This window comes from Falco peregrinus, chromosome 2 (assembly GCF_023634155.1).
Source record: "Falco peregrinus isolate bFalPer1 chromosome 2, bFalPer1.pri, whole genome shotgun sequence".
In the NCBI taxonomy this organism is placed as follows: Eukaryota; Metazoa; Chordata; class Aves; order Falconiformes; family Falconidae; genus Falco; species Falco peregrinus.
This window is the reverse complement of record NC_073722.1, coordinates 86,386,683-86,413,908: the sequence shown is the minus strand read 5'-3', so window position 1 is coordinate 86,413,908 and position 27,226 is coordinate 86,386,683. Positions and strand designations below refer to the sequence as shown.

General features: G+C 37.9%; 1 protein-coding gene across 2 annotated transcripts; it reads right to left on the bottom strand.

Annotated features, from left to right (window-relative positions):
• Positions 1-2,228: 2,228 nt before the first annotated feature.
• Positions 2,229-26,854, bottom strand: CHFR (checkpoint with forkhead and ring finger domains). 2 transcript variants are annotated; one of them, XM_055795972.1, is made up of 18 exons: positions 26,738-26,854; positions 26,163-26,310; positions 24,006-24,105; positions 17,195-17,304; positions 14,883-14,942; positions 14,521-14,733; positions 13,319-13,534; positions 12,587-12,743; positions 12,188-12,342; positions 11,474-11,636; positions 10,421-10,563; positions 9,866-9,985; positions 9,470-9,553; positions 8,661-8,731; positions 7,597-7,684; positions 7,311-7,418; positions 6,260-6,332; positions 2,229-3,864 (listed from the first exon to the last, which is right to left on the bottom strand). In XM_055795972.1, the coding sequence occupies exons 2-18, from the start codon at positions 26,296-26,298 to the stop codon at positions 3,822-3,824; spliced, it is 2,040 nt and encodes a 679-aa protein (XP_055651947.1). In that variant the 5' UTR covers positions 26,299-26,310; positions 26,738-26,854; the 3' UTR covers positions 2,229-3,821. The 2 variants fall into 2 exon arrangements, with proteins under 2 accessions (XP_055651947.1, XP_055651948.1); XM_055795973.1 differs by lacking the exons at positions 17,195-17,304; positions 26,738-26,854 and having other exon boundaries at positions 26,163-26,301.
• Positions 26,855-27,226: the final 372 nt, after the last annotated feature.

Genomic DNA, 27,226 nt, shown 5'->3' with positions numbered 1-27,226 from the left:
AAGGCCATACATTGCACTCTTTCTCACAATCATGCTACCACCTTTCTTTATTCTTTACAGAGGAAGTGCTCAAAAGAGCTCATGCTGTGTCAGATCTTATCACTTATCACATACATCCAAAATCAGCAGCTTCCTAAAACTAAATTAGTTACAAGTCATTTGTTGACATAATGGAGGATAAAACACTTAATTCCACCAATGTTAGGTGCAGGGCAAGCCAAAACCATTACAACTTTTGAGGTCTATCAGCTTTATGGCATACAGAAGAACACTGCATTTTCACTTATACATTACATAACTTGAGTCTGAATATCTTTTAAATGACAGCTGGTTTAAGAACAGCAATATAGATTAGCTACAACATTAAAGGATATCCAGCTTCAAGTATGGGAACAGCAGCAGTGCAAAAATCCTAGGATGTTAAACTGGAGTTTGAAGCTTAACAACTCTGCCATCACTGTACTCCACCTCAGATAGGAGGACTTGTCTGTGCCCCGTTCTATTTACTCAGCAAGGGAAAAGTTCTATTCCAAATAAGTTCTATTAGTAGTAGCCATTTGAATACCTATCATTTACACAAACCAGATCATTGTCAAGATGAACACAATATGACAATCATTTTCTCTAGCCTGCTGTGTGTTTGTCACTTCAGTGTTTATAATACTGCAAGAAATTAAAATAGTATCCTCTTTTTAAAAAAAAACTTTTATTTACTAGCATCTCAAAGTCGTCTTGTTGACAAAAATGAATTCTATTTGTTATAAATCCTGTAGAGATACTGATAATCCTATCATCTGACACTTCTAAGAAAGTTCAAGAGAATTTCTTGGAAAGATACAAAACCTCATGTCATTCTCAATTACTGCAAGTTCAGGGATGATACTTAGTTGTAAAATCTCAACATTCAAATAGCTAATAGTTTCACCAAGCATTAGCAAGTGTTGCATACAAGCATTTCTGTGGTATGAGAGCATGCCACAGAAGAAACAGAAACAGACAAGTTCAGTGAGGTTTTTTTTGTTGGTTTTGTTTTTTGTTTTTTTTTTTTAATTAATAACTTCTTAGTTCAGGGAAAAAATAAGTCACAAAAGAGAACTGGAAGAACTACTCTCCACCTTCTTTATAAAAGAATTTTCTCCAAGAGAGACACTATAAACCTTGGTCACCACTACATCAAACCCTATCATAATCACCTTGGTTTTCACAACATCTATTCTACCACATTTCATGCTCAGCTTCCAAACGTCTCTTATAAAGGAGGTGGGGGCGTGCTTTAGACAGGTTAAAAATATGCTGCACCTTTACAGTATTTAAACAATAACACCAAGCATAGTTCATACATTTATCACATTAACTATCACCTGGTAACCATACATTTAAAAAGGTCTAATGTATAGAGTATGTAATACCCATGACAGATACTCTTACTTACTTAAGAGCATATAAAGATCAGGATTTATTCACCCTCCCCATCTGCAAGTTAATTTCTCATCTCTTCCTGGTAACATAAATGACAAAAAAATCCCTTCATTCCATTGCACTACCGCAACCCTATATGCATAGAAAGGCAGATTAATTATCTGTAACAGGGAAAAGGAAGAGGAGTTTATAAAAGGAATTTGAAGGGTTTATAAAAGGAATTTGAAGAACTTCTACTGCACAGGTAGTTTAGATGTTAAATAGATGAGTTTTGTTGTTTGTTTTTTCCCCTGCCCCCTGTTCTTTTTTTCCTTAAAGTCACATAATACATCCCTATACAAACATAACTTGAGTAAGTGCAAGCGAGGTTGTACATAGTACTGTAGACATGTTATTCTTGACCAACAAAAAAAATTCAGCAGAAGAGGCTTGAACACTAGCACAGTGACAAGTTTATGGTGAAAGCCCATCTGGGGTGTGGGAAGTGGTGAATGAGAATGCAAAGCACATTTCTGCATATAATGTGCAAAGGCTTGATCTCCACAACTGCACTCAATTTGCTACATGCACAGCCAGAGATGAAAATGAGATCAAAAACAACTGGGAATGGTTGTCCTGAGAAGATACAATAACCATTAAAAAAAAAAAAAATCAAAACATAAAATACAAATACAGAAGCAACAGAACATTGTTAATAATACTAAAAGACAGAAACACACTGTTGTTGTTAAAAGAAGTTTCAAGTATTATTCCAGATCCAATTTCAATCCTACTCACAGGAGAAAATGCCCAGAGATTAAGAAGAGAAGTCCACACCAAAGTGTATTTTTAATAGCATACGGGCATGGTCAACAGACCCATCCTTGCGACAGCTATTTTAAAAAATAAAAATCTAAACAGAAATACATCATTCTAATTAGCATTCATATTAAGATGTGCATTACTGGAAATAGTTGTTTAATTCACTGACACCAGTAGACACGATGTGCTGCATCATTTGTGCTCCATTATATCACAAGATATTGTGTGCACACTTTCTAACATCAAAGTATAAATCCTCCTCACAAAATAAGGCATACTTAAAAACATGGTATCTACAGAGGTAACTTGGTATGCTTTCTTCTCATTCTGTCTTGCTCTTCTAGCTATGATGAAAAAGAAAAATTGGTCCCAGTTGAGGTTTGCCAACATTAGCTACCAGATTATGAAGAAACAGATCAGATCAGATCAATTTGTGTGAGTGGGTGGTCGTGTTGGCATTTTTTCTTTTTTGTGAATGATGCTTGGGGCATTTTCTGAAGGAGCTCTGCAGAAGGCATGAAAATAAAATCTACGTTTATGTCAGTGACACCAATGTTCCCCTTCATCATCCCTATTCCTACTCAGAAATGCCTCCATATTGCTACAATTTGTCCAAACTGAATTATTTTCTGTAAGATTGTTCCTTCCAGTAAAGCTGCTATATTCTGTTTTAAATTATAGCTTTTTCTACATTTTCACCAGTGTATGCATGCTAGAGAACAGCTGCATGGCAGAGGTACATATTTAGCATATGGTATTGAACCAAGAAAGAAATACAAAAAATGAACCAGTGTGTCCTACTGGCTGCTCTATCTCAAAAGCACTGTTTGGTCTCCTGATATAAAACACTACAGAAGTAATATTAGCAGAAGTCTCTTCTGCTTCAAGTACTACCCCAACTTTGAATTTGATTTTCAAATTTTTGTGCAATTATTTTTGTAATTTAATGTGAATGAAAACATCAACACAACTAAACTAAGAAAAGAAACTGTAACTACTTCCACTATAACACGGCACATATGGAAGAAACTTTAAGTTGAAACAGCTGTTTAATGGACGGATATTTTTTTTAAAGTGAATATTAATGTGGTTTCTAGCCCAAATGCAATGGGTAGCGACAAAATATCAGACTACCGCAAAATGCAGTTACAAATATACACTGACAATTTCCTTCTTAAATATTAATGGCTCTTGAAATATCCATCAGATACTTTTACAAAACATTTCTATTTTAAGTCTAAGGATTTTTCTTAGTTTCTTCACAAGTAGTGCAAATACACTCCTTATTCTTAGGTCTTCCCAAGATATGGCTGGTTTTTGTGTGTGTGATTCCCGTTTGTGTTCTTCACTGAAGTGATACAGGGACACTGTAGTCATGAGAACGGAATGCAATGCTTGCTGGACTTTCTTTGAAAAAAAAGTAATAATCTACCTTATTCATGTACAGCTGTAAAATTCTACAAATTAAAAAGTTCACACCAGATTACCTGATGCAAAAGTTACTGACTCCCTGCTATGGGGAACAGAGAAGATCCCCTGAAACCTTAAACTGTACAAGCAGTGTAACAGGTTTTTGTCCCCTCTCTACAGACTACAAGTATTCAGTTCTTGAATCGTGTTTGTTCACAAATGTGATTGAATTTCCTGAAATAAAAAAACCAAAAAGTATTAAAATGTAACAAAGTTCCCAGAAGTCAGTCAACAACAAAAAAAAAAAGTCAGCACCTTTCACACAGTATTTTAAATGTTAAACAGTCTAAAGCACAGTATTAACACACCAGCATCTCTGTTTTTCAGAACCTGTTTAGATCATACTCTACTACCATGTTATCTGTAGCAGGATTTTCAACATCTCTCCTGCCTAACCCTTGTCAGTTTTATTATGCACACAGAAAACCTGTTATTAAAAGCAATTCTCTGTAATTCTGCATACTTCAAATCCAGAAGGCAATTAAAACAGGAATCAGTGAACTAATTTTGCCCTGTGAGACATTAGTAATTTTTAGAAGACAGCAGTACATAAGTCATCAGAAATTAGAATTAACCAGGCTAATAATACATTTCAACATAAACATGTTCTTTTACTGGCTTAGAATCTTCTTCTGGAAAGAAAAAGAATTTTTCCTCATTCTGTATATTTAGGTTTTATGGGAAAGGCAAGCCTGTCTTCATGAGTTAAATAGTCAACACAATTATGTAGGAGGCACCTCCTTCCAGTTCTCAGAAACATCTCATTATTCATTATTTGTTTTTTCTCTTACTTGTGTTATGCATCCCTCAATACGTAACTGAAACAGGAGTTGGGGTATTGAGTGTGTACGTACATATACATGTGGAAGAGATGATGTGAGACCATAAATTTTCTCCCTCTTGCTGAATTAGAACAAAGATTAGAAAGAAACCTTGCTTACATAACCAAACTACTTAGCAAAACAATTTAGCTCAATAATAAAAAAAAAAGGTAATAAGACATTTTAGGAGTGGTATGACAGAATTGTTTGCTTTTATGAATTTTAGGAACTACACCAGCAGCCAGTAATGTTCTAGGAAGAGCTAATGCTTGAAAGAAAAAAGAAAAGAGAAAAAAAAAGAAAAATGCAGACGACAAAAAGGACACACACCCCCCCACCCCCCCGAGTCATTTCTGCTCTAGATGGAATTATCCACCACAATATGAACAAAGACAACTGTTCGGTACTTTGATACTGAATTAACTCTTTAACATTGCAAAACAAAATCTCCCCTGGAAACATAGACAGTCCTGTAATGTGAAGTTACAGACAGCAGTGGTACTTTGACTTACATCTCCAACTTAAATCCCGAATTATTTTACAAATTTTACAAAACAACTTCCAAAGAGACTGAGCATGAATATTTTACAAGTCTTTTTTACAATCTGCCTGCCTGAGCTGTACAGACTGGTTATTTTCAACCCATAGTACCTGAAATATTAAAGGAATTTATGCTAAGTGTGTATGTTCATTGCAGCATTAGAAAGTTACTGCAGAACCTACTATTCATTAAAGCCATTTCTCAATAAGGTGTAACAGCTCCTCCATCTTAAATTGCACTGAGAATTTAGAGAATTGCTCTTAAAGCAAGAAGCATTTTTATAAGCTCCCTGGAATCAGTTAGCTCTTAGGTAGATAATTTTTGTTTTGTCTTACCAGTCTTTAGTATTTGTCTTACCAGTCTTTAGTATTTGTCTTACCAGTCTTTAGTATTTGTCTTACCACACATGCATCTTTTCATAAGAATGAAATTGCATTGGGTATCAGTGGGGTGATTTTTTTTTTTAAATCAAGAACCTTGATTTATTTTGGATGGACATTTCTCATGAATGACCAGATACCAGGAGTCCATGTCCCATAGATGTATCAGAACACTTGTAAAGTAGCGGGTTAATCTCTTTTCAGACTCGGTATTTGATTTTCACCATATGCCAGATTGCTTGGGTCAGAGGTATAAATAAGGCCTAGAAAATCCTCCAAAACATGAGGAACTGCTAAGCCACAGCAGGTTTCTAATGTTACACGTTCCAAACTTCTCTTGCTTCTCTTGTTGTGAACTGTTCCCACCAATTTATCCCTTCAAAGTATGTTGCACTTCACTAGAAAAGTCTGTTGCAGTTTCAAGTGGAAATCACACAGGGCTAATTATTGTATATACAGCGTTCAGCAGCACCCAGACACAAGCAAATGAGAAGCTGCTTCAGTGGGAGAAGAACAGGAATGAAGGGGGAGTTGGGGGTGGAAAACGAGACTCAAGAAGTGTCAGCAATGGGTTGCGTCAATTTGTAAGTGCTAGTGGTGCCCTTCTGATAAGCACAAAGGGCTCATTTCAAAGTTGCATTAAAACCAAAAGTAACAAAAACACCCCAAAACTCACCCAATGTTGCCTATGCTGCAACAGTGTTACTCATGCAATTTCTGGCACTTTCAAAGGTTGGGCTTTTTTTGGTGGTTTTATCTTTGTTGGGTTTTGTTTGTTTTTTTAAAGAAACAAAACCGAAAACCACTTTCTAAATTGTTTAACTTACATGGCATGATGTGCTTTGACCTGAGTTCGACAGTTGCGCCCCCAGTAGCAATCAGGACGTGATGTGACAGTCACTAGAAAAAGAGGAAATTAAATACTATGTTTATTACAGAAGTCATTAAATAGGGTGGTGTAGATTAAGTCACTGCTAACGGCAGTTACTCATCAAAGCAGGCTTTGCAGAGCAGCAAAACACGACTGGCAAGAAATGACTGTAAAATATATTGGTTTACCTTTCTAGAAACAAAGCAAACAATGAAGGACAAAAAATTAATTCTGAATATCAGGCTAACATAAACTTATGATGAAAGGATTTGGTTCTCAGTGCTATCAAGTGAAATTTTACCATTTAGTTTAATAAAGCTGGACTTTACAGTTTAAGACAGTGGGTATATGTCTAGATATGTTTCCATACGAAAGAAAAATGGATTAATTTGCATAGAGTTTGTTGGTTTCCCCCCACTTATACATGCATTATAACTCAGCTGCCCAGCAGGCAATGTTACACTAAAATGAAAACCAATACTAAGGAGAAACAAGGTAGACAGATGGTCTCTCTTTATGCACAGCAGCAGCAGCGTTCTCAACAGTTAAAGATAGGGAAGCTGTTGCTAACAACAGGAACTAGAGGGACAAAAGCCACATTTGAAAGTACACTGTTGGAAGCGCTTCTGTTCCCGACAGATTTAGGACTGAAGGAGGCACAGTTGCTTGCATGTTATTTTATATTAAACCTGTAAATGCAAACAGATTTACAATTAATTTATGAAAACATTCTTCTTTCTAGGTAAGAGCTGGTAAAAAGTGAAATTGTTCAGAAGGTGCATAATTTTATGTATTTAAATGGGAAAATAAATTAAATTACAGCAAGTTCCTGTTGACTTAACTCTGGATTTTACTGAATTCCTCTTTTCAAGAAGTAAAGCAATTGGCATATTATATCTTGCAAAGAGATTTGTACTGGGCTGCACGAAGGTGCTAAAAAAATCAAGGATAAAACTGACTGTAACATTAAATATCTTTTCCCCTTTACTGGGCGAAGCAATTCCCACCTGGCAATTCAGCAACAGGAATATTCTGCCTGTACTGGTAGGCAAGTTCTCGAAAGCTGCGAAGGCCACAACAGTAGCAAAGCACTGTGTTCCCAGTAACTCTGTAATCTGGGGAGAAAACCAGTTTGTACATAATGTCAATATATAATAACATTATAGGGCTTGAGAAATCAGATTTAACAAAAATGTCATGATAGTACTGGTTATGTACACAAAACTTCAAACCTCTTGATAAAATTACTGAGTCATATATGAAGAGTTATACATGAACATACATATCACATACCTGACAACATAAAAACTCCTCTTTGAAGAGCTAAAAGACTTTCGTTTAACATATTTTTCCACGTCAAACCCCTGGATGCCAGGTAATCCTGAAAAGACAAATTTCAGAGTTTAATCTAGAAATACGTCCATCATTACAGAGTAACCAAGCCATTTACTCTCAAATATTTCCAAATTTAGATCTAACTAGGTTTTAAAAATGGGATGATGATGATTATAAGTAAAAACTAAAATATATTTAACTTAATTAGCATGATACTTTCAGATCACCAATAAAACCTTCCACTCAGTATCTTTTTTTCAGAAGATCCCCGCTTTTGCCTAAAGAATGCAAATCGATTCTTTTCACACTCTCATTTACCTTAAATCAAGATTTCACCCAGTTTACCTAATATAGATAACCCAGTTATGGTATGGGGAAAAATATTCTCCATACAACTTAGCATGAAATTTAACTTGTCTAAGAACAAATATTTAACAAGCTGTGTTTTCCTAATATTTTTTTAGTGAATTATTTTTCTCTTAATTAATATTTTGAATGTTACACTTTAGATTGTAGAAACTGGCTTCCCTAACAAATACTTTATACTAGTATAATTCCTTTATGATTTAAGAGCCAAACATATCTGAATTCTATACTGTGTCTATCAGTTGTTTAAACTGAAATTCAGAAGTTATGTCTAGAATTTAGGCCTTCTTGGCACCTGTCAGACATACATGTTAAACGTTGGGATTGCGTGAAAGTGGTTGTTGTTGTTGTTAACTTGCGTGGTATGGGAATAGCCAATACTAAATGGAATGCACCTCTAGAATATGATGCCCAGAGACTGAAAGAGTTAAATTACCGCCCCAAAATACTCCCAATCTAGACACAGTAACTGTAACTTTGGTCCAGCTGAACATCTGGGGCTCATTAAATTTGCCGTTTAGAATCAGGTGCTGCAAGTTTCATAATGCTGCCACTGTAACTGTTAGGCAGCACATCACTACCATTTCATGAGTGAGTACATCTTAAAATTTGTACATTTATTATTACACATCATACATAATGACTTTTAAACATACCTTGAGGATATCTGACTCGTAGTGGTTGTTATTTAGGACTCCATCTAAACACTTATCACCAAGATTTATTTCTAATCAGAACAAGAAGAAAAGTTACTATTTCTTTCCCCAGCCCCATGCCCCTAGCACGTTTTTGAAGGTTCTTCTGTTTCCTGAAATAATGCGCACAAACTTGCGTGAGCACCAAGTAAATGACTGCATTCAACATATACTAAATCATGTGATATGTAGGTTCCCATGGCAATCCAAGGCAAGATACTGAGATTTTACAATTTCACCTTTAGTCCACAAACACTACTACTAAGCTGCACAAATTAACAGTGCTATTAAAGCATGTTCGATTATCTGCAAACTGCAGCAAGTAATTTCAACTGTTCTAATTTATTAAAAAGATGTATCTAAAACCTTCTGAAAGGTTCTGAAATCTGAGATTCAGAAGTCTGCGTGTTTAAGAGAGTAACGTCCTTTTCCAATCAGTTAACTTCAGATGTTCAGTGCTCTTGCACTGATTTATACAACTAGGCTGAAATACACCGTAATTCTTTTTGTAAGGGAGAACATTGTGCTCAACAAGCTTAGTTTTCAGGCCCAATATGGTATGAAGACAAGTTTTTAACTCCTCTCAGAGTTAAGACACATACCACTCAAGAATTTTTAATGTTTGTGATGTGAGGACATATCCTTTGTTTCCTTCTGCACAACTGTGCTACAAACTATTATTATATTTCTCTAAATTACCTAAAGTTCAAGACAGACAGACATTATTGCAAAGTGAACAGGCTCATAAGAAATAGATTATTCCACAATACCACAGAATGGTGCCAAACAGCCAAAACATGCCATCCGAGTGCAGCCCCAGTATAAGTGACAGAAGGGTTGCAGACAAACTGTACCTGTAAAATAACAAAGAAAATCCCTGTAAGGACCTGCATACAATGAAAGTCAACAGTTATTTTCCGTATAAATCAGTAGCAATACAGCCCTTATAAACTTGGTTAAAAAAAAGTACAAATTTCTCATTTAAAATATATTCTCTAGAAAAATAATAAATTTTGTAAAGGAAGAATCTTTCATGCTGTCACTACAAGAGTCCAGATAAGAACATTGAAATAAAGAAATTTCAAACTAAACTTAAGTTTAATAAAAAAGAGAGATTTATTTCTGAAACCAAGATTGAGGGGAAAAAAAAAATAAAATGTACGCACATTGCTGAGGAGCAACATGAGGATTCTGTTCATGCTCTGCTCTTCGGTCAGGCATTGGTTGAAAGCAGCAGGTGCATATTACATGACTTCCTTGAGCAGGACATACATATTCCTGGACAGCTAGATGAGTTACAAACAGGAGGAAAAAAAAAAAAAAAAAAAAAAAAAAAGGTAGACTGAACAATGTACACAATTGCAATCTGGGCAAGGAATCGTAGCGAATATTAGCAACATAAAAATCTGAAAGTAACAAGCAAGCAGTATTGTTTTTATAAAGATCAAGAGAGCACAGAAAAATGGCATTTGGACTTCTAAACTATGTACACGTGTAAAATATTTCAATATGTAGAACAGCTTAAGAACTAACAAGCATTAGCAGTCTGTTTTGGAAAACTACAGAAAAAACATGGTCAAATCTCATGTTACCTGCAAAGCACCTATGTGAAGTGGTGTTACTCTTGCAGTACTATGAGAGTAAGCTTGCTTAATTCATAACGGGTGTATTAGTTATAGTATTTTGGTATCACACTACTGAGAAGACTTCATGACACTGACCTGCAGGGAAATTGGCAGATGTAGATGGCGCATCTCCCAGTGCTTGCATTCCTCCTGCTTCTGTCTCTTGGCCTGTGCCAGGCAGAGCTGGAACAGAGTGTCTTCGATACCCTGGGCACTGCCTGCATACTATATATGGTTGACTGAAAGAGTAAAATAAGGTCATACGAAATCACACCCAACAGATGCAAATATAACTCATATCCCTGTGCTAGACAGGGTTGGTCATACTTTCAAACTTTAAGTTTGGAAATTCTTCATCCAGTAACATATGGAAGTTTACATAACTCAGTACCTCACAGTTTTGAGGACTGCTGGAGTTTTAAGATAAAAACTTCGTAACTCATAGTATTCCCCAAGTAGTTGGGGAAAAAAAAAAGAAAGAAAGTGCAGCGTGACTGGAAGAAAGAGGAACAAAGAAAGAGGAACAAGAAAGAGGAACAAAGCTGGAATAATTATCTACACAAAGAGTTCTTCTGTTTCCCTCTAGACGTACAGTAAAAAAAACATTTGCTGCTGGAAATAAAGATGAGATATTTCGGTGCCTGGGAATCCCTAAGCCAAGCATCAGCTGCTTCAGTACCATAAACCTGGTGAAAGCAGCATTCCAGACACATAAGCAAGCACAATCATCACAGCTCATAGGGTCATGGACTGTTTATCTCCTGACAAGATCTTAGCCAGGACCCTGTTTTCTCTAAAGCAACAGCCAACTTGTAATTTGAAAAGATAATTCCACATATCTCACATGAAGCTGTTGCACAACTCAGGATAGAACTGTTGGTCATAAAGTGAATCTTGCTGGACTTCTAGGAACTCCTGATTTCAATTATTTTTTGTTGACTGCTCAAGGTTCAGTAGGATCACCAGCAGAATTGCCAAGATAATTACTTTAAGGATAAGATTACCTGAAGACAAAAATAAGAATAATTCTGGCAATGATCATGGGAACACTATCAGCAGTAACAGTGTTTCTGAAACTAGCTCAGTTTGTCAGTTTGTGCATTCAAACATAAGTAAATCTAATTCAGTGTACAACTTAAATAGACATACCTGATATCTGAAGATTCACTATCTACATCTGACAATTCCAATAAATCTTCAGAACTTCCTTCCTCATCTGAAAAAGATCTCCGCACCTTGGGCTGCAACATGTCTTGAGTAATTTTGTTTCTAGCATCCATGCTACGTACATCATCTTCATTACGACATTTATCTGGCATGAGAACCACATTTGAAATTTCAAGACAAAAGAACACCTCATATCCCTTATCTCCACCCTACTTTATTAACACAGTTATGATTATTGTGTTTTCGTTTCCATAAAACTTATTTTCGGGTAAGAGTTCTATAAGATCTTAGTTAAATTCCCCTCTCTGTTAATGGAAGTGTAGTATCAGGCAACTTAGGTTCTGTTTTCAAGAGGCCATGATCAAAGTTAATTAAATCCATATTCAAGTATATTTTTCAAAAGTATTTGAATTTAGATGGCCTAATCAGTCAGTGTGACCTATTTGATAAAGCTGATATCCTTCTCATGATTAAGTAGCAAAATAAAATTAAGAATTCTTAGCATACTCAGTTATAGCATTAAATCACCCTTGGTATTTGAAACATTACAAGATATGCTGTCTTATTAAATGCATTTATTTTCTTACAGCCATGTCAGAGAAAACAGGAATTTAATAGACAACAATTTGTGCATATATCAATTATGCAGCTTGTGTGAAATACATCAGATTCTGTTACACACACTGTTCAACTTGCCTGGATGCTGAATCAGATAAGCTTCAACCAAGTTGTTCAATATGTGATTTTTACAAATACGTTCTACCGGACAACGACAAGTTGGACACAGAGAAGATCTTTCCATCCATCCCGAGTAGCAGGCAGCACAAAAAGTATGCATACAAGGCTGCAAGCTGGAAAATACAAACGTGAAAACAATGAAAGAAATGGAGTCAAAACACAAATCTTTCATTTTTCAGATACAATCATAACACTCAAACTCTTTAGCATTGATATGACTACATAGTTTTGGGGGGTGGGGTGGAAGGGGACTCAAAAGGGCTTGTGAAAACCCTAAATATCCTGGCCTTCTGAAACAGTTGTCGCTGAACTTCTTATATTATTACCACGATTAGAGCTTTTGTCAATCATACATACCTTACGCAGTCATGCAGCAGTTCTTGGCAGATAATGCAAGTTAATGTTTCTTCCATCTTATCCGGTTTCACATTTGATGTTTTTGCATCTTCAGATCCAATTTTAATTACACATTCACTTGGAGCTGCTGGTGAAAGATTTGGACAAGCATCTTCATCTACAAAGACAGAAGATTCCACAGTATGTCGTTTTTGAAGCTTTTTAAAATTTGGTTTTATTTAAGTGTTAAAAAAAGACCAGAAACATATACACTGATTCACTGTTCACTGGCAATGATCCCACTGAAGGTTCTTGTTTTACATGTGACAGCTTCTGCTACTGGAGACATTATTTCTACTGGACCAGAAATCAAGTCAATAGGAGAAAACTGAAGAAGAACTGATGACAGCTGACGTGACGCAACTTGGGGGAGAGGGTGTGGCAGAATGAGAGGAAAGTGTCACTTTTCTTATTTAACAAACATAAAATAACATTGTGAGGAGGAAAAGTTACTTATCCCCTACTAACATAACCTTTTGAGACCTTCTAGGTTTGACGTGTGTGCATTTTGGATTTATTTCACATTAATAAATAAAAAAAGCACAGATCCTTAAGTTTCTGTTAATCTCACTGAGTTTCTATGAAAAACAGACATAGCTTTAAGTTTCTAATAAAGTTTTTAAACTAACTTTCAACAATAACATTGAAATAAAAGCGTGCAGGGAAGATTGCACAATACTGTAGTATACTAGCCTCCTTTTAGTTTCTTCTTAGCAGGTTCCAAACCTTCCTCCTCCCCTGTTGTCTGAGAATCTGATTCTGCTTTTTCTCTGTCGGTGATTTCTGAAGGGATTGCGGAAGTTTCAGTATTTGTATCCAGCTTTTCATGTTCATCATGCAGTGCTCTTAGACACACAGATTCTAAGACTGGGAAAGCAGGCACAGGAGGGAAAACTGAGGATTGTGATCCTGCAAAATAAAAACAGAAACGTGAACGTAACTGCATACAGATATGGGACATGTGAAAACAAGAAGGTACTCAAACACTGATGATGCACACACAACAATCCAAACATCTGAACAGGAAAAAGCGGAGCAAAAAAGCAATGTCTGCATAAATATACTAAATGCATTCTAAGCTAATCTAATTGGAAGACCTGGGAGAAAACAAGTTATTAGTTGTGTAACCCTACTTAAAATTCCCATTCCTCTTTCAGTTGTAGAGTATTTATTCATAAGGCTATTATCCATACCAGGTCTTCCTGACAAAGATGTCAGGCAGAGGATTTATGCAATACTGATCATATGTAACAGGTCAGAATCACAGCAGAGGGCAAAACTTTGTTTTCATAGGAGCATGTTTAAAGTCCCAATGAACTGTTGACAAATGCCATCTTCTAGATAGCCGTTCTTGTTCCAGTTCTATTTTAAGACTTACACAGCATTATGGTATTACACTTGCCAACATAATACAAGATACTAGACTAGGGACGCATGTGGTGCATTTCATCCTTGGAGTTCTAAGCAAGGGAAAGGGGATGGGTGACTGGCAGCAGTAACAGCAACAATTAAGAGTAGTTTCTTGGAGTGACTGCATAAACACAAGCACTCATACCTACTTACTTTGTTATATGCACCACATAGATTTGCTAAGTTTTAACCAGTGCTCCACTACAAAACCATATTGTAAAGATAGAACAGTTTGGGATTTGCGTGCATTTTCTGCTCCTCTGAGCATAAGCAATTCTCACAATTGCCTTACTCATCCACCAGGATTTACCCTGCCTGCTCATAGGGAAAAAGTTAAAATGCACATATCCACCTGGTATTTTCACTAGAACTTTACAAAACAAATGCTAAAGACCCAGACAGGGATAAGAGATAAATCTGTTAAAATTCATCTGCAGTAACAGATGATGGGATATCAAACTCTAAATACTTGACACAATTCTTACCAGATGTAGAAGGATTATCCTGCTGAACAGATGCAGACTCAATAAGAGAGGTAGAAGAAGCATTAAAGAGGTTAGATGTAGAAGTAGATGGCTGTGGTTCCTCATAGCAAGACTGAGTAACTGATGGCGATGAGGTAATTTGGGTCTCATCATTACTTCTTCCTGTACTTGAGGTATCTTTGGTCACATGGCATTGGTTTTCTACATTAACTTCTACAGTTGGAAGGGGGAAAAGCAAAGAAAAAACTGTGACAGTCGCCACATCACGACTTCAAATTTCCAAGGAATCAAACTCTCTCAAGAGGGTTAAATTAGTCACTGGAGCTTAGCTCCTCTTCAAGGATCTTGAATTATTTCCTTACCTACTGGTTCTTGAGTTGCATCATGTTTTGTGTTTAAGGATTCATAAAGATAAGCAACATCTGAAAAAGATTTAAAAAAAATATTGATCAGAACCCATAAACAAAAATTCACTAAGCTTAATCTCACATAAACAACTTCCATTCACAAGCGGCTGCCTCCCCAAAGTATCTGACAATGGAAGAGGCAAAGGAAGGGTCACCTCTATAGTACAATGTTAATACTCCTATTTAGGAGGCAATTAGGAACAGCACAGCAAGATCTTTTCTTCTCAGGAAACCAGGCAGAGCAGCTTTTGTTTGAAGTTTAACTTGTGCCAGCCATAGAACTGGAGGCTTAATAATTTCTTAAACTTAAAATCTGCTCCGTGTCAGAACAAACTGTATTTTTACTGATACTTGAATGATAGTTCTTCGAAGAAGGTTATTATTTCTGAGCTCACTTCTCAACTTCTTCAATCAATTTTATTTCATTTCTTTGTAAGATACATGAACTCTCAAAAATACAGATTAAGACATGCCATAAGGTTCATCCAGAGACTAATTGTATTTATTAATAAATCCAACAGGATCATATTCCTTTCCTCTCCATCTTACTTCAACCTAATGCTGTTCCAAAGATTCCTCTAATGCTACTTCTCAGCTCCAGTCACCTAGAAGCAAGTAAGACTCTCTTCGTTCGTAGCAACCCTTTTTCTGATCAAAAGTTAGAGTACTGTCTCCTTTGGAACTACTCAGAATAGCCAAGTAAGCATGCCCAATCTAAACTCTTATCTTTGAAGATGGAGAAGCTGAAAAAGCAAAACTGGAGGCTTGGCAGTTCAGATACTTGTTAACCCAAATAGAAATCAGCGATTCAGTTCATTACAAAGTACCCAGAACATTCGCAAATTCTTCCAAGTAGCATTGATTGCAATAGTATCATCTTAGAAAAGATCTGTGAGATAAACAAGCCATACAGACAGACAAATATAGCTTATCACTGCTTCTTGCAACAATTACATCAGACAGCATAAATATCATGCTCTAAACATACCTAATACTACACTCTCCCATCTCCCAGTACATCCAATTATCTTCACAATAATAGGGGAGCTTATGACTATACAAAGCCTGTCCACCTTAAAGTTCCGCTTCAGAGCTATCAATACAGTAATGAGAACAAACATTTCAAATGTCTCTTTCATCAAAAGTCGTTCCCAGGAAGTGAGTGCTCTCTACTAGAGTTTAAATATTACAACACTTCACACTTATTAGAAGAATTGCATGCTAACGGACAGAGCAGTCAGCTGGGCCACAACAATACATATATAAAAAGAGCTTGTCCATTCTCTCTCTCCCCCTCGTTTATCAAAGTTGAACTCCATCTGTTATTTTGCAATAATGAGTAACTAAATTCTTTCTGTAAATTTTTTTCGGCCAGCATTGGATTTAATCATCCTGTATAACTGAATGAAATGGCATGAAATGAAAATTCTGCCGCCTGAATAGTTATTTCCAAATCATTCATGAACATCTTTAAGACAGACGACACAGATCATTAATGAGATCATTCATTAATTTTGTTCCATTGCAAAAACTGAGCACTTACATCTGGACCTTTGTCCCTGACTTCTACCAAGTTAACACATGAAAGAACATTACTTCCTGCTCAACAGTAGCTTGGTTTATTAAAAATCTTTAAGGAAGGATACAAATAATGTGAAAAAAAAAAAACAAACAACAAAACAAAACCAAAAAATCCCCGATTATGTTATTTCAATTGCATCACCCTGAAAGGAATTCCTGAAAAGAATTCTAGGCACGTGAGGCATGATTCTTCTTTAAGACCATGCAAATATCATTCCAGGTTTACTAATTCTACTTTCACTATAGGGCTTTCCCCATCTTCCCACTCCATTTTGTCTCTTCCGTCTTTTAAAAGAAAAAAATCACCAATGCAAAACCCTTTTGCAGCCTTTCCTTCTGGTGCCAAAAATGGCTTCAATTTGATACACGAAGTATCACTAACTACCCCAGCAATGTGACTTCTAAAAGAAACATCGGGTATGTGATCAGGTCATCATTAGTTACCATTCCATGCATTAGTTCCTCCAAAATTACTTCCAGGCACATTTTAATTTCAGACAGTTGCTCAGACTTGTCCCTGTAAAAAGTGGCACATCCATGACTTCCTCTAGAGAGACTCATTTTTAAACATTAGCAAATTATTTGCCTTAAAATTGAGTAATTCTGTTTTAATTGTACTGATATTTCTTTTCTCGCATAACTCAAAATGTTACTAAGCATGCCATTTAAAAATACCATTTACTCACTGTTCTCTGGCTCATTTTTTCTGTAAACAACATAGATCACATCGCCAGTCTGTAAAGGGTATGTCTGCTTCTTAACCACTTTCAGTTTATTAATTACTGTTCCATTAGTACTGTAAAGAGAAAGAGAAGATAACTTACCACAAATGTTTTCATAATTAGAAGGAAGAGAAAACACAAGATACTTTTGATGAAGAAAAACTATTGACTCATAAAAAAGTCCAGAAACAACAAATTTCTCCCAAAGACAGAAGTACAGAGCTACTAGGACTTCAAAGCTCTCCTTTGTAGTTACTGGTAAAGAGATGGTAGCCGACAAACAGATAGACAAAAGATCCCTGACCTTTGGCCAGTGTCTCAGAACACTTAGATTATTGTTTCTGTATGATAATGTCCACCTTTTAAGTATAAAACAGGAAAGGACAATAGAAGTCCTATTCAAAAAGTTCAAGGTTACATTTTTGCAATTAACACTGGGAACCTCCTAAGACTTTCTGCGACAATGCAACTTTTCTTGTACAGTCAGGGATGACATGCAGCATTAATTTTTCTCCTCTTGCTTCAAATAGTAAAAAAACTAAAATTCTGAGGTTAGTTGGACTGTTTGTAACTCAAAAGTGAGAAGTCAGTAAGGTGGAAAACCAGTTATACATAATTAAAAGATGAGTTGGAATTAATTATTTTGATATTGATAAAAACTCCAAGATTCATGGAAGAAAATAAATTGGGGAAGAGGAAAATGCAGAGCATTGCTGATTAATGGAGGTATCTCCTTCACTATGGGTGATGTTTTATACACAAGCTATTAGTGTTTTGTAACTGAGTCAGGTTGTTCAAGTACTGAATAAGTCCAGCTCTGTTGCAATAAGCCTCTTTCAGGGCTGCAGCATTCTAGCATTTCAGACTTGTGCCATTCAAAATCTCAGCAATTAGTACCAAATATATAATGAAAATCTGCTTTTTCCCCTCAGCAGAGCATGCTGCTGCATGAAGTAACAGCAAACCTCTGCTGCCACCTCCCGGAGGCCACCACTTGTGCCCAGGACACAACACAGCCTTCCCTCAAACAGCCCAGTTTCTCTCTAGTCTCTAGAGTCTAGAAAGGGATGGTTATTTTAGAAAAAAGCGCCTTTCCTTCTTGTAATTTTTCTTATAAAAAGCAGCCTGTGAAAATTTCCTGCCATTAGTAACATGCACAGAGAAAGAAAACTAGAACTTCATACTGGTGACCTTTTTGGACAGAGTCAAAAGCATTACATCAAAAAGTCAAAAGGAAAAGCAAGCCCTTTTGAATCACTACAGCAAGTCTTCATCAACGTATCAGTTCTTGCTCTCACCTCTGCAACTGCTTTCCCTATCTATATGGTTTAATCAACTAATCCAACATAAATAACAAAATACAAAAAAATAAAAATGCTACTTAAACATCAAGAAACAAACAAAAATCTTTGGGTCACATTGGTATTTGCTCAATTAAAGAATCTTCAAGCTTCTCCTATAAGCAAGAACACTATTTAAAGCTTGCCTTTTTACCTCAGGCATATAGATAATGACTAACTTGAAAGACATAAGCACGAAAGAACCAGCAGAACAGAGACATCATTAAGAGAATGTCAAAATTTAGCAATTCAGAGGAAAAAACAATTTTGGTCAGTCATATTATGGTCATTTTATGAAGCTGTTCTGTCCCAACTGCCAAGTTCCAAGATGGCTATAAGGGCAGTAACTCAAGTGAGGTATTCTTTGAAAAAGGGAAAAACCCAGAATCATCACACATCTAGTAACTACTCAAGCTTGGTCTCACAAGATAAGCTGCAGAAATAGATACCCAAGACCCTAATTGTCAAGTTGACTACAAATAGCCACATCTTTTCAGTTCTGCACAGTTATACAGACTTCAGTGAGAGCTGACTGATGAATTACTTGGCATCCATGGACCCAAATGAAGTAGGAATAAACTGATACCACTTAACACAGAAAACCATAAGCTTTTCTTAAATCCATTAGCAAACTGAAGCCAATAATCAAAGAGGAAAAAAAGTTAGGCATTTAACAGATACGGTGACATAACAGATTAATGTTGTGGGTATTTTTTAACCAGACACACATGATAAATTCTGACATTTGTACGTTCCTCTGATGCTTCCAATTAAAGTAGGGTCCCCATAAAGTAAGTTAAAAGTACAGTGAGAATCCCAAACATGAAGGCCATTCATTAGGACTTAATATTGAATTGATACCAACTGGCTGTATAATTTTTGTGGTGCAGAAAAACAGTGCTATCAGATATAAATTGTCTGTGTTGTAACACGATGTTACAAAATGTCCCAATGTCACTTTTCTGAAGAGTGGAAGAAAAAAAAAGTCAGGCCTTGACTCATTTCCAATATGGTCGATGACCCTACAGTTTGATTAATGAATCATATATTACCTTTACTTGCCAATCCCAACTGCTGTGCAGAATTGATGTGAATAGCTACATTTCACTCAGAACAGACTTACTTTTGAAGTGAGTGAATGATCTATGTGTTTTAAGATACTTTGGTATACTTCCTAGAAAAATGCTGGTCTGTTACTTTATAGAAATCACTAGCATCCATCCAGGAAAAGAATGTAATTTATGGTAAAGCTTCTGGGTTAACAGTTTTAACAGTTATCTGCTATTTAAATGCATATTATCCCAAAAACACTGTAAACAGAAGTGAGTTTTGAATGCTATTAAGTTACAGAATCCCTCCTGTACTGTATCATCCTCCATTCTTTTAATGTTCACAGAAATAATTTTCACTGGTAGGGTCCGGAGAATTTAATAACAGAAAGGACACCAGCACCAGCTGAAGATCAGCCTCCGATTTACCCATGGAAAGGGAATATCTGCTTGCCTGTCACATGAGTATCAGCCTTGTGTAAATAATTTCCTGCTCTGAAACATCACTTACTACTTAGAATCCCTAAAAAAAATTACGTAGAAGACAACAAGAGGAGGTCTTAAAAAAATCACCTTAGTTGCATTTAAAATTTAGTTTTAAAATTGGAGAATCTTACAATTGCTTTTACTTCGGGCAAGCCAACTACTGCCTCCACTGTGTTGGGTCAGCTTGTATAATTTGTTTTCTTTCAAGCAGTATAAAGCAACTAGCCCATGGTTTGGAAAATTGAGCCGAAACATACCCCAAAAAAGGGCAAGTCTGTGAATATTTTATTGTACTATTTGCTAACTCTTGGCTTTTGTCACATCCAAACTTCTATTTACTCAATAATTTTGAGTTATCTACACATTTGCTTCCACCTGAAAATTTATGGTAATTCTTCCCAAAAGTAAATCCAAGAACTCACTATGCTACCAGGGAAATAAAAAACCCCAATGTTAGCTGTCTATACATATCTGATTATATTCTTTGGTTTAGCTACAATACAGAAACAAAGTCCACTCAGTTCAGCTGTCCCACACTAGCTGCCTCCTTCAATGCATTCCTCTTCACCAGAAAAATCTGAGCTTGACCACAGCAATGTTTCCAAACTATTTTCCACTTCAGAGAAGAAAAAGCTGACACTGCAGTATTTTTCTGGGACTCTGGACATCTGTACTGCCAACTGAAACATTCAAAAATTTTCTTTCAGCCTGCACGATTTTTTGGAGTTCATCTGGTATTTGGCACAGACATTGGAAGACCCAGAAGAACAGTCTTCTGCAAGTAGTTGTATCAACCATTGAGCCTCTTGATTCAGCAAACAGTAACCACACTTCATACTGACTCACAGGCAAGCAGAACACTTAAAAGAATCTTAATCTTTTTTGTGAGATACATAGAAGCGTAACATGTATAAGCAGCTAATTGGTAGTAGTCCACAGGTGCAGCCCTTCTATTACACTACCACTGTAACAAGCCGCACCTTTTCATGAATATATCATATAGAAAATGAACTTTAATTTGGCTTTGCTAGTTTTCTGCTGGCTGCACCTTCTGCCTTGGGGGAGGTGGGAGGTAGGAAAAAAAAAAAAAAAAAGCAGCAATGTTTCTGCATCACTCACCGTTTCTCTAGCTTGTATTATCAGGACATCAGTCTAAACCAACTCTACCAGCTACATGCAACTGAAACTAGGGATGGTTTCTCAAGCTTAGATTTACGGCTACACTCTTGAGACTGCCATGGTAGGCAAACATGGCCTGGTTTGTCACTTGAAGCATCTTGAACTTTGGGATAACATTGGAGAATGACAATTATAAGCAATTTCCTAGCTGAACATGGTATTTTTCCCTAACATTCAGCATTCCATTCCACAGCTTCTGGGAGTATAAGCCTCCCAGGGACTGATCCAAGGACCTATCCTGGTTATTTTCTCTAGCTATAACCTAGAAGTGGAGAGGAAATACACTCTCAACAAGCTGGCAGGGGCAGACCTGGGCTGCCTCAATGTCATGACATTTAACAAGGACAAACCCCAAGTTCTACACCTGGGATGGAATAACCATCTGCAAGAGTACGGGCTAGAGACCAACCAGCGAGGATTCTTGGTGGATTTTATGACTAAGTATAAGATCACACTCCTTGGACTTATGCCTAGACTTAAGCCAGCAGCATGCCCTGGCAGTGATTAAGGTCTACAGCACACTTGGCTGTATTAACAGGGGTGTAGTCAGAAACTCAAGTGAAGTGATTATTTGAATATGAAGTGATTCCCGTTTACTGGGAACTCATTAGTCCACATTAAAATATTACATCTAGTTCTGGATCACCTAGTACAAAGAAGATCTGAACAAACTCAAGTAAGTCCAGCAGGTAGCCACTGACATGGCCAGAGAGCTGCAGCACAAGACCTATGAGCTAAGGGAACTGGGTTTGTTTTGCCTGGGAGAAGGAGGCCTGGTCAGCAGGGGACCCAATAGCAGCCTTCCAGTACTTATCTCTGTCGTCTTGGTAACTTTCTCATAAGTTCTTTACTGAGATGACAAAGCTCATATATTGAAACTAGGAAGATTCAAATGGATGCAAGGGGAAAAAAAAAAAAAATCACCATGAGGATAATTAAGATCTGGAATAAGGGCCCTGATAGCCTACAGAATCTCTGTCCTTGGAGGTTTTCGAGACCTGACTAAGGAAAGCCTGAACAACCTAGTCCAAACCCGCTGGTGGTCAGTCTTTCACAGAGTTTGAACAAAGTGACCTCCTGAGGTCTCTTCCAACCTGAATAATTCTGTATGTTCTATTTTACTTGAGGAAATAAAAAGAAATTCAAAGCTCATGTAAATACCTGGGAGTTCCTCACCCTCAAAAAAGACTCCTTTTAATATCAACATACCTACTAACTGATGAAGAGACAGAAAAGGAACAGAGGTGCCAAAATTCTGCTGAAAGAAAAACATCAGCTGAAGCTCATACATTCTGCCAGTGCCCCTCTAGAATGTGCACACCACTCAGACAGTTCAAAGGTTTTCCAAAATATTCTTGGGGGGATTTTTGTCAAAAGCTCAGCAGGTGTTTGATACTAACCCTACCAGAACAATATATTTGCCTTCTGGTATGTTGGAATAGGAATTGGGCATGATAACCTTCAAAACCTCAAACATGAAATTTCCTCTTTATGTACATACATGAATGTATTTTGAAGTGCCTTCTTCATCTTTGGGTAAAATGCTTTCCAGACATGAGAAATTGGGGGGGAGCTGGCAGAAAAGTGTTATTTGTTTCTCTACTGACTGCAATAACCTGGCAGAAAAAGAATGTGGTTTACAGAAGCATTTTAAAATGTCATGCATGGAGTTCCTGAAATCTAATAAACCAGAAGCTTTTGGTAATCTTAGACAAAAAAAAAAAAAAACCCCTGTCAAAAATTAAGCAGACGGAAATTTGAAGAAGGTTACAGTCTCCTCCTAAGAAATATTCTTGCATTCAAATTCCCATCTCAAATTTTATAAAGGAAACTAGAAAACAAACTAAAATCCATTGGAAACTACCCAGAACCCCTGCAGTGCTATCTGTATTCCCACAGTAGCCTTAGAGTTCTATAGGAAATAGCCTCACCAGTATAGCAAGTTCACTGGCCTTCAGTATATGAAGTAGTACATAATTAAACTTCATATACTAGAAGAAGTTCCACTACTTAGCGTTTCAACACTAGTTCCAGTGAAGTATGTGCTTCTACCTTTCTATGTTGAAGACCTTTAGTTCTCACACCCAACTTAACACAGAAACACCAGAAAATAATTATTATGGTTTAAAAAAAAGAAACAAAACCTGAAGTATCAATAGTAGAAATCTGGCAAACACCTTATATTATTAAACTAGAATGAATAGGCTCTAATCTCCATCTGATATGCCCACCACAACTGCTAGACTACTACAGTACTTATGCTATATGGGCTACAGATATTCTGAATACCAGAAAGATGTATAACAAGTACAGATTTTTACTCCACATCTATTCCATGCTTTGAGATCATCACTGCAGGTATTTTCTTCCCTACATAAGTGCCTGAAATGAAGCATACTTGTGCTTAGAGTTTTTCAGAATGCTGGCATCACTTTTTTCACAAGTCTAAAGAAATATGCTACAAAACTACTACATCAACAGCATTTTTCATCCAGTAGACTATGAAATCCTTTGTAGAGGAAAAAAAGTGTTTAGAAAGAGCCACCGCCACCCACCACCCCAACCTAAAATGAAAAAGCGGGGGGGGGGTGGGGGTGTGTGTAAGAAACAAAACAAAAAAAAAAAAAAGAGGATTTACCACTGATGCCTTGAGCAATACACAAGATTTTACTTCACAGACTATAAAAAAAGGTAAGTGTAGAAGTTCATAGAAGAACCAACCTTGTATCTTCCAATGACACTTGACCAGATTCTTCATCCACTATGATTTTACAGTGATCTCCAGACACCAACTTGTTGCCAGGGAAAGATAAGTCACAACCTAAAAAAAAATAAATAAATTTCCAGTGTGCTTAAAAATACACATTACACAGACAGATCAGCATTCTACATGGCTATAAATGCACAACAAAATGACTCATGTACATCTGCAATAGTTCAAAACTTCTACTGGTATACAGGCAGCAACACAGTCTAGTATGTGATACATAAATACAAGCAGTGAGATAGCCCCTTGTGCTGATATAAGCTTGTTTCAACCACTTCAAGATGTTTTAGTTCCCTTATTCCCCCTGCAATCCTAGACCTTACAGATGGAAATCAAATCACAATGACTTGTTCTAGAGTGGTACAGAGATAAATTTACACGTACTTGAAGCTCAATCTAAATCCTAGAGGCATACACCACTGAGCATCCAGCTCTTTTTCCACATCAGTGTAATATTGTTTCATCGGATTTAACTTCTGCTTGATTCTGGTATATTGGGGGAAAGTAGTAGGAACCAATGGTTAATAAATAAGAGTATCACTGTTCTACCTTTAAGTCTTCTTCTTTTGATTGTTTTTACATAGGAGAATTTTCCTCATCTCTGCTGACAGCACTATTACATTAATAAAGCTGAAAGGGGATTAAAAATCCTGGACTAAGATTTAGGGATATGCAGAAGTGTAATGACAGTGTTGACATGACAGAAACCTTCCTACCTATGATGCCAGGGCTCTGAGCAAATCTAGTGGTTTTACTTCATTTTAACATTGAACGTTCAAGGGAACGCTCAAGGTTCCCCACTAACCTCTCTCGCAAATGACTCAAAGCACTTGCTTACACAAAAGTTATAATTAACAAACATGCTTCACTTCCACCTATTCACACTATGGGTGCACTCTATCTCAGTCTGCAAGCAACTTATCCAGAAGTAAACTAGTAGCCACTACCATGCTGGCAACAGTTTATCACTAGTCTACTACTACTCAAGAAGCAATCAACAGCTACAGAGTTAACTGTTGCCACAAAACTTGTCATGCTCGGAAGCCCACTGAAAGTAAGTAGGCTAAATTTTATTCAGGAACATGCCAACATTTCCATTCTATTCTGTGGAGCTAGACTTTCACATGGGAGCAGGAAGGACAAAATGCTGTCAATCAGCATTTCTAAAACTCCTCACGATTTTCTAACTAATACTTATGACCCAAAGCTTGATACTCTTGTAACCGCTCATTCTATTAATCCATTAGCAAACAGTTATGGAAGCAACAGAACATGCAAAAATTCATCTATTTTCTGCAAGATAATCCTCAATTAGACCTCAGTTTGAAGAATTTACCTACAGCTTAGATAATGATAAGCAATCTAAATGTAAACAAGCAACATATTTTTCCTACAACACATTACCTGAATTTCTCATAAAACTGGGGTTTGACCATTTACAGAATGTGACTGGTCAGTCAAATAGCTTGACCTGATGAACAGGAAACTAAAAATGAGTGGTGTCAGGGCAAAGTAAAAAAATTAAAATATTGCAATGATTATTTTAAATAGTAAGCATGAAAACTTTTAAAATAAAGGCAAGTAGTAAAAGCCCTAGACTCTGGGAATAACACTTTCAAATTCACTCTTAGAGCAACTTTCAGTACTTGCTGGCAATCTTTATGCGGCCAGAAGAATTAAGGGCTCTATGTGGGCGTTTTCTTTTCTGTGAAGTACAAGCATTTTGCATTGCAGTTCCAATTTATTTTAACCACAGAAACAAAATGAGAATGTAAACAGGACTGATACACAGAAACTCTTCTAAATCAACAATCGTTTTTTCTTGTTTGTACAAACTCTTACAGACAACCTGAAAGGCATATTCACTTTTAAACGTGCATGTATCACAAGTTGGTAAAAAAGAAAACGTCAGTGTAAAACTTTGTCATCACAGAACACAGAGCCAAGAGGTAAATTAGGAATAAGGGATGGCCTGGCAAGCGACTCCAGCAGCTGAAAGCACCAAACCCAACTAGTTCCAGTCCAACATCCAATTTTAAAGGCCTGGAGGGGGGAATCGCTGCTGTCCCCCGGCCACCGCCCTGCGCCAGCGCAGCGTGTCCCTGTCCCACCTTTCTTCCGACCAATTGTCCATTCTCTTTTCAGCAGCAAGACGTGCGGCTCTGCCTCATCAGCACCCAGCCGGATCAGCTTCCCCCAGGGCTGCTGCTGCTGCTGGCTCTGCTCGCCTCCTTCCGAGTGCTCCATTTGGATTCACATCTGACAAAAACAAAGCGAACCCAAACCCCATCACACAGCACCCGGCGGGGAGAGGGCCCGCTCGGAGCCGGCAGCCCCCTCCCCCTCACGGGGGCCGGGCCCTGCGCGCCGTAGCCCCCTACTCCCCTGGGGCTCCCCCGGCCTCTGCCCTGCCCGCTTCCTTTTGTGTGGAGTCGCAGAACCCTCCCCCTAGGCCACTCGGCACCCCGCTGCCAGCCCACCCGCTTCTCCTCGCCCCCACCCCACGGGCCGCTCCCTGCCAGAGGGGGAGCGGGCTGGGGCGGCCTTGCCCCCTCCCTCCCCTCACTTCTCTCCCCGGCGGCGGAGGAGGGCGGCCAGCCCGCCGCCACCGCCCCCGCACCCCCCCGGCCGCCTCCGCCCGCCCCCCTCCGGCCCGGCGCCCCCGCCCCCCGGCGCCAGCCCTTACACCCAGTCCCGCGGCCGAGGCGGCTCCTGTCAACAGACATTGCCACCATCAGCTGATCAGGGCTGGGCAGGGCCAGGCCTGCCATTGGAGGCGGCGCACGGCGGCCATAGGGAACGCACCGGGGAAGAGGCGGGTCTTCCGGCCTCCGCCACCGAGCCACGCAAGCTAGAGCGCCGCATTTCCCGGCGAGGCCGCGCCGAGCCGCCCTACATAGGGAAAAAGAGTGCTGTAACGAGGCCTGGGCGCCGGAGGCGCCTCGGCGGACATGTTGGGTACGGGCCGGCTCACCAGCGGAACAAGGCGCTCCCCGCCATCTTTGTTGCGGGCGGGTCGAGCGCCTCATAGCGAGTTGCGCGTGCCGGCCGCCGGCTGAGGTCGTTTAATCGGTCACATACAGGGAAAAATTATTGTCGTTTAACTCTGCGACGTTGAAGAGTTATTAGTTTGCAAGCAGCGGCTAAATAAAAACACATACTTGCTGTTCCAGGA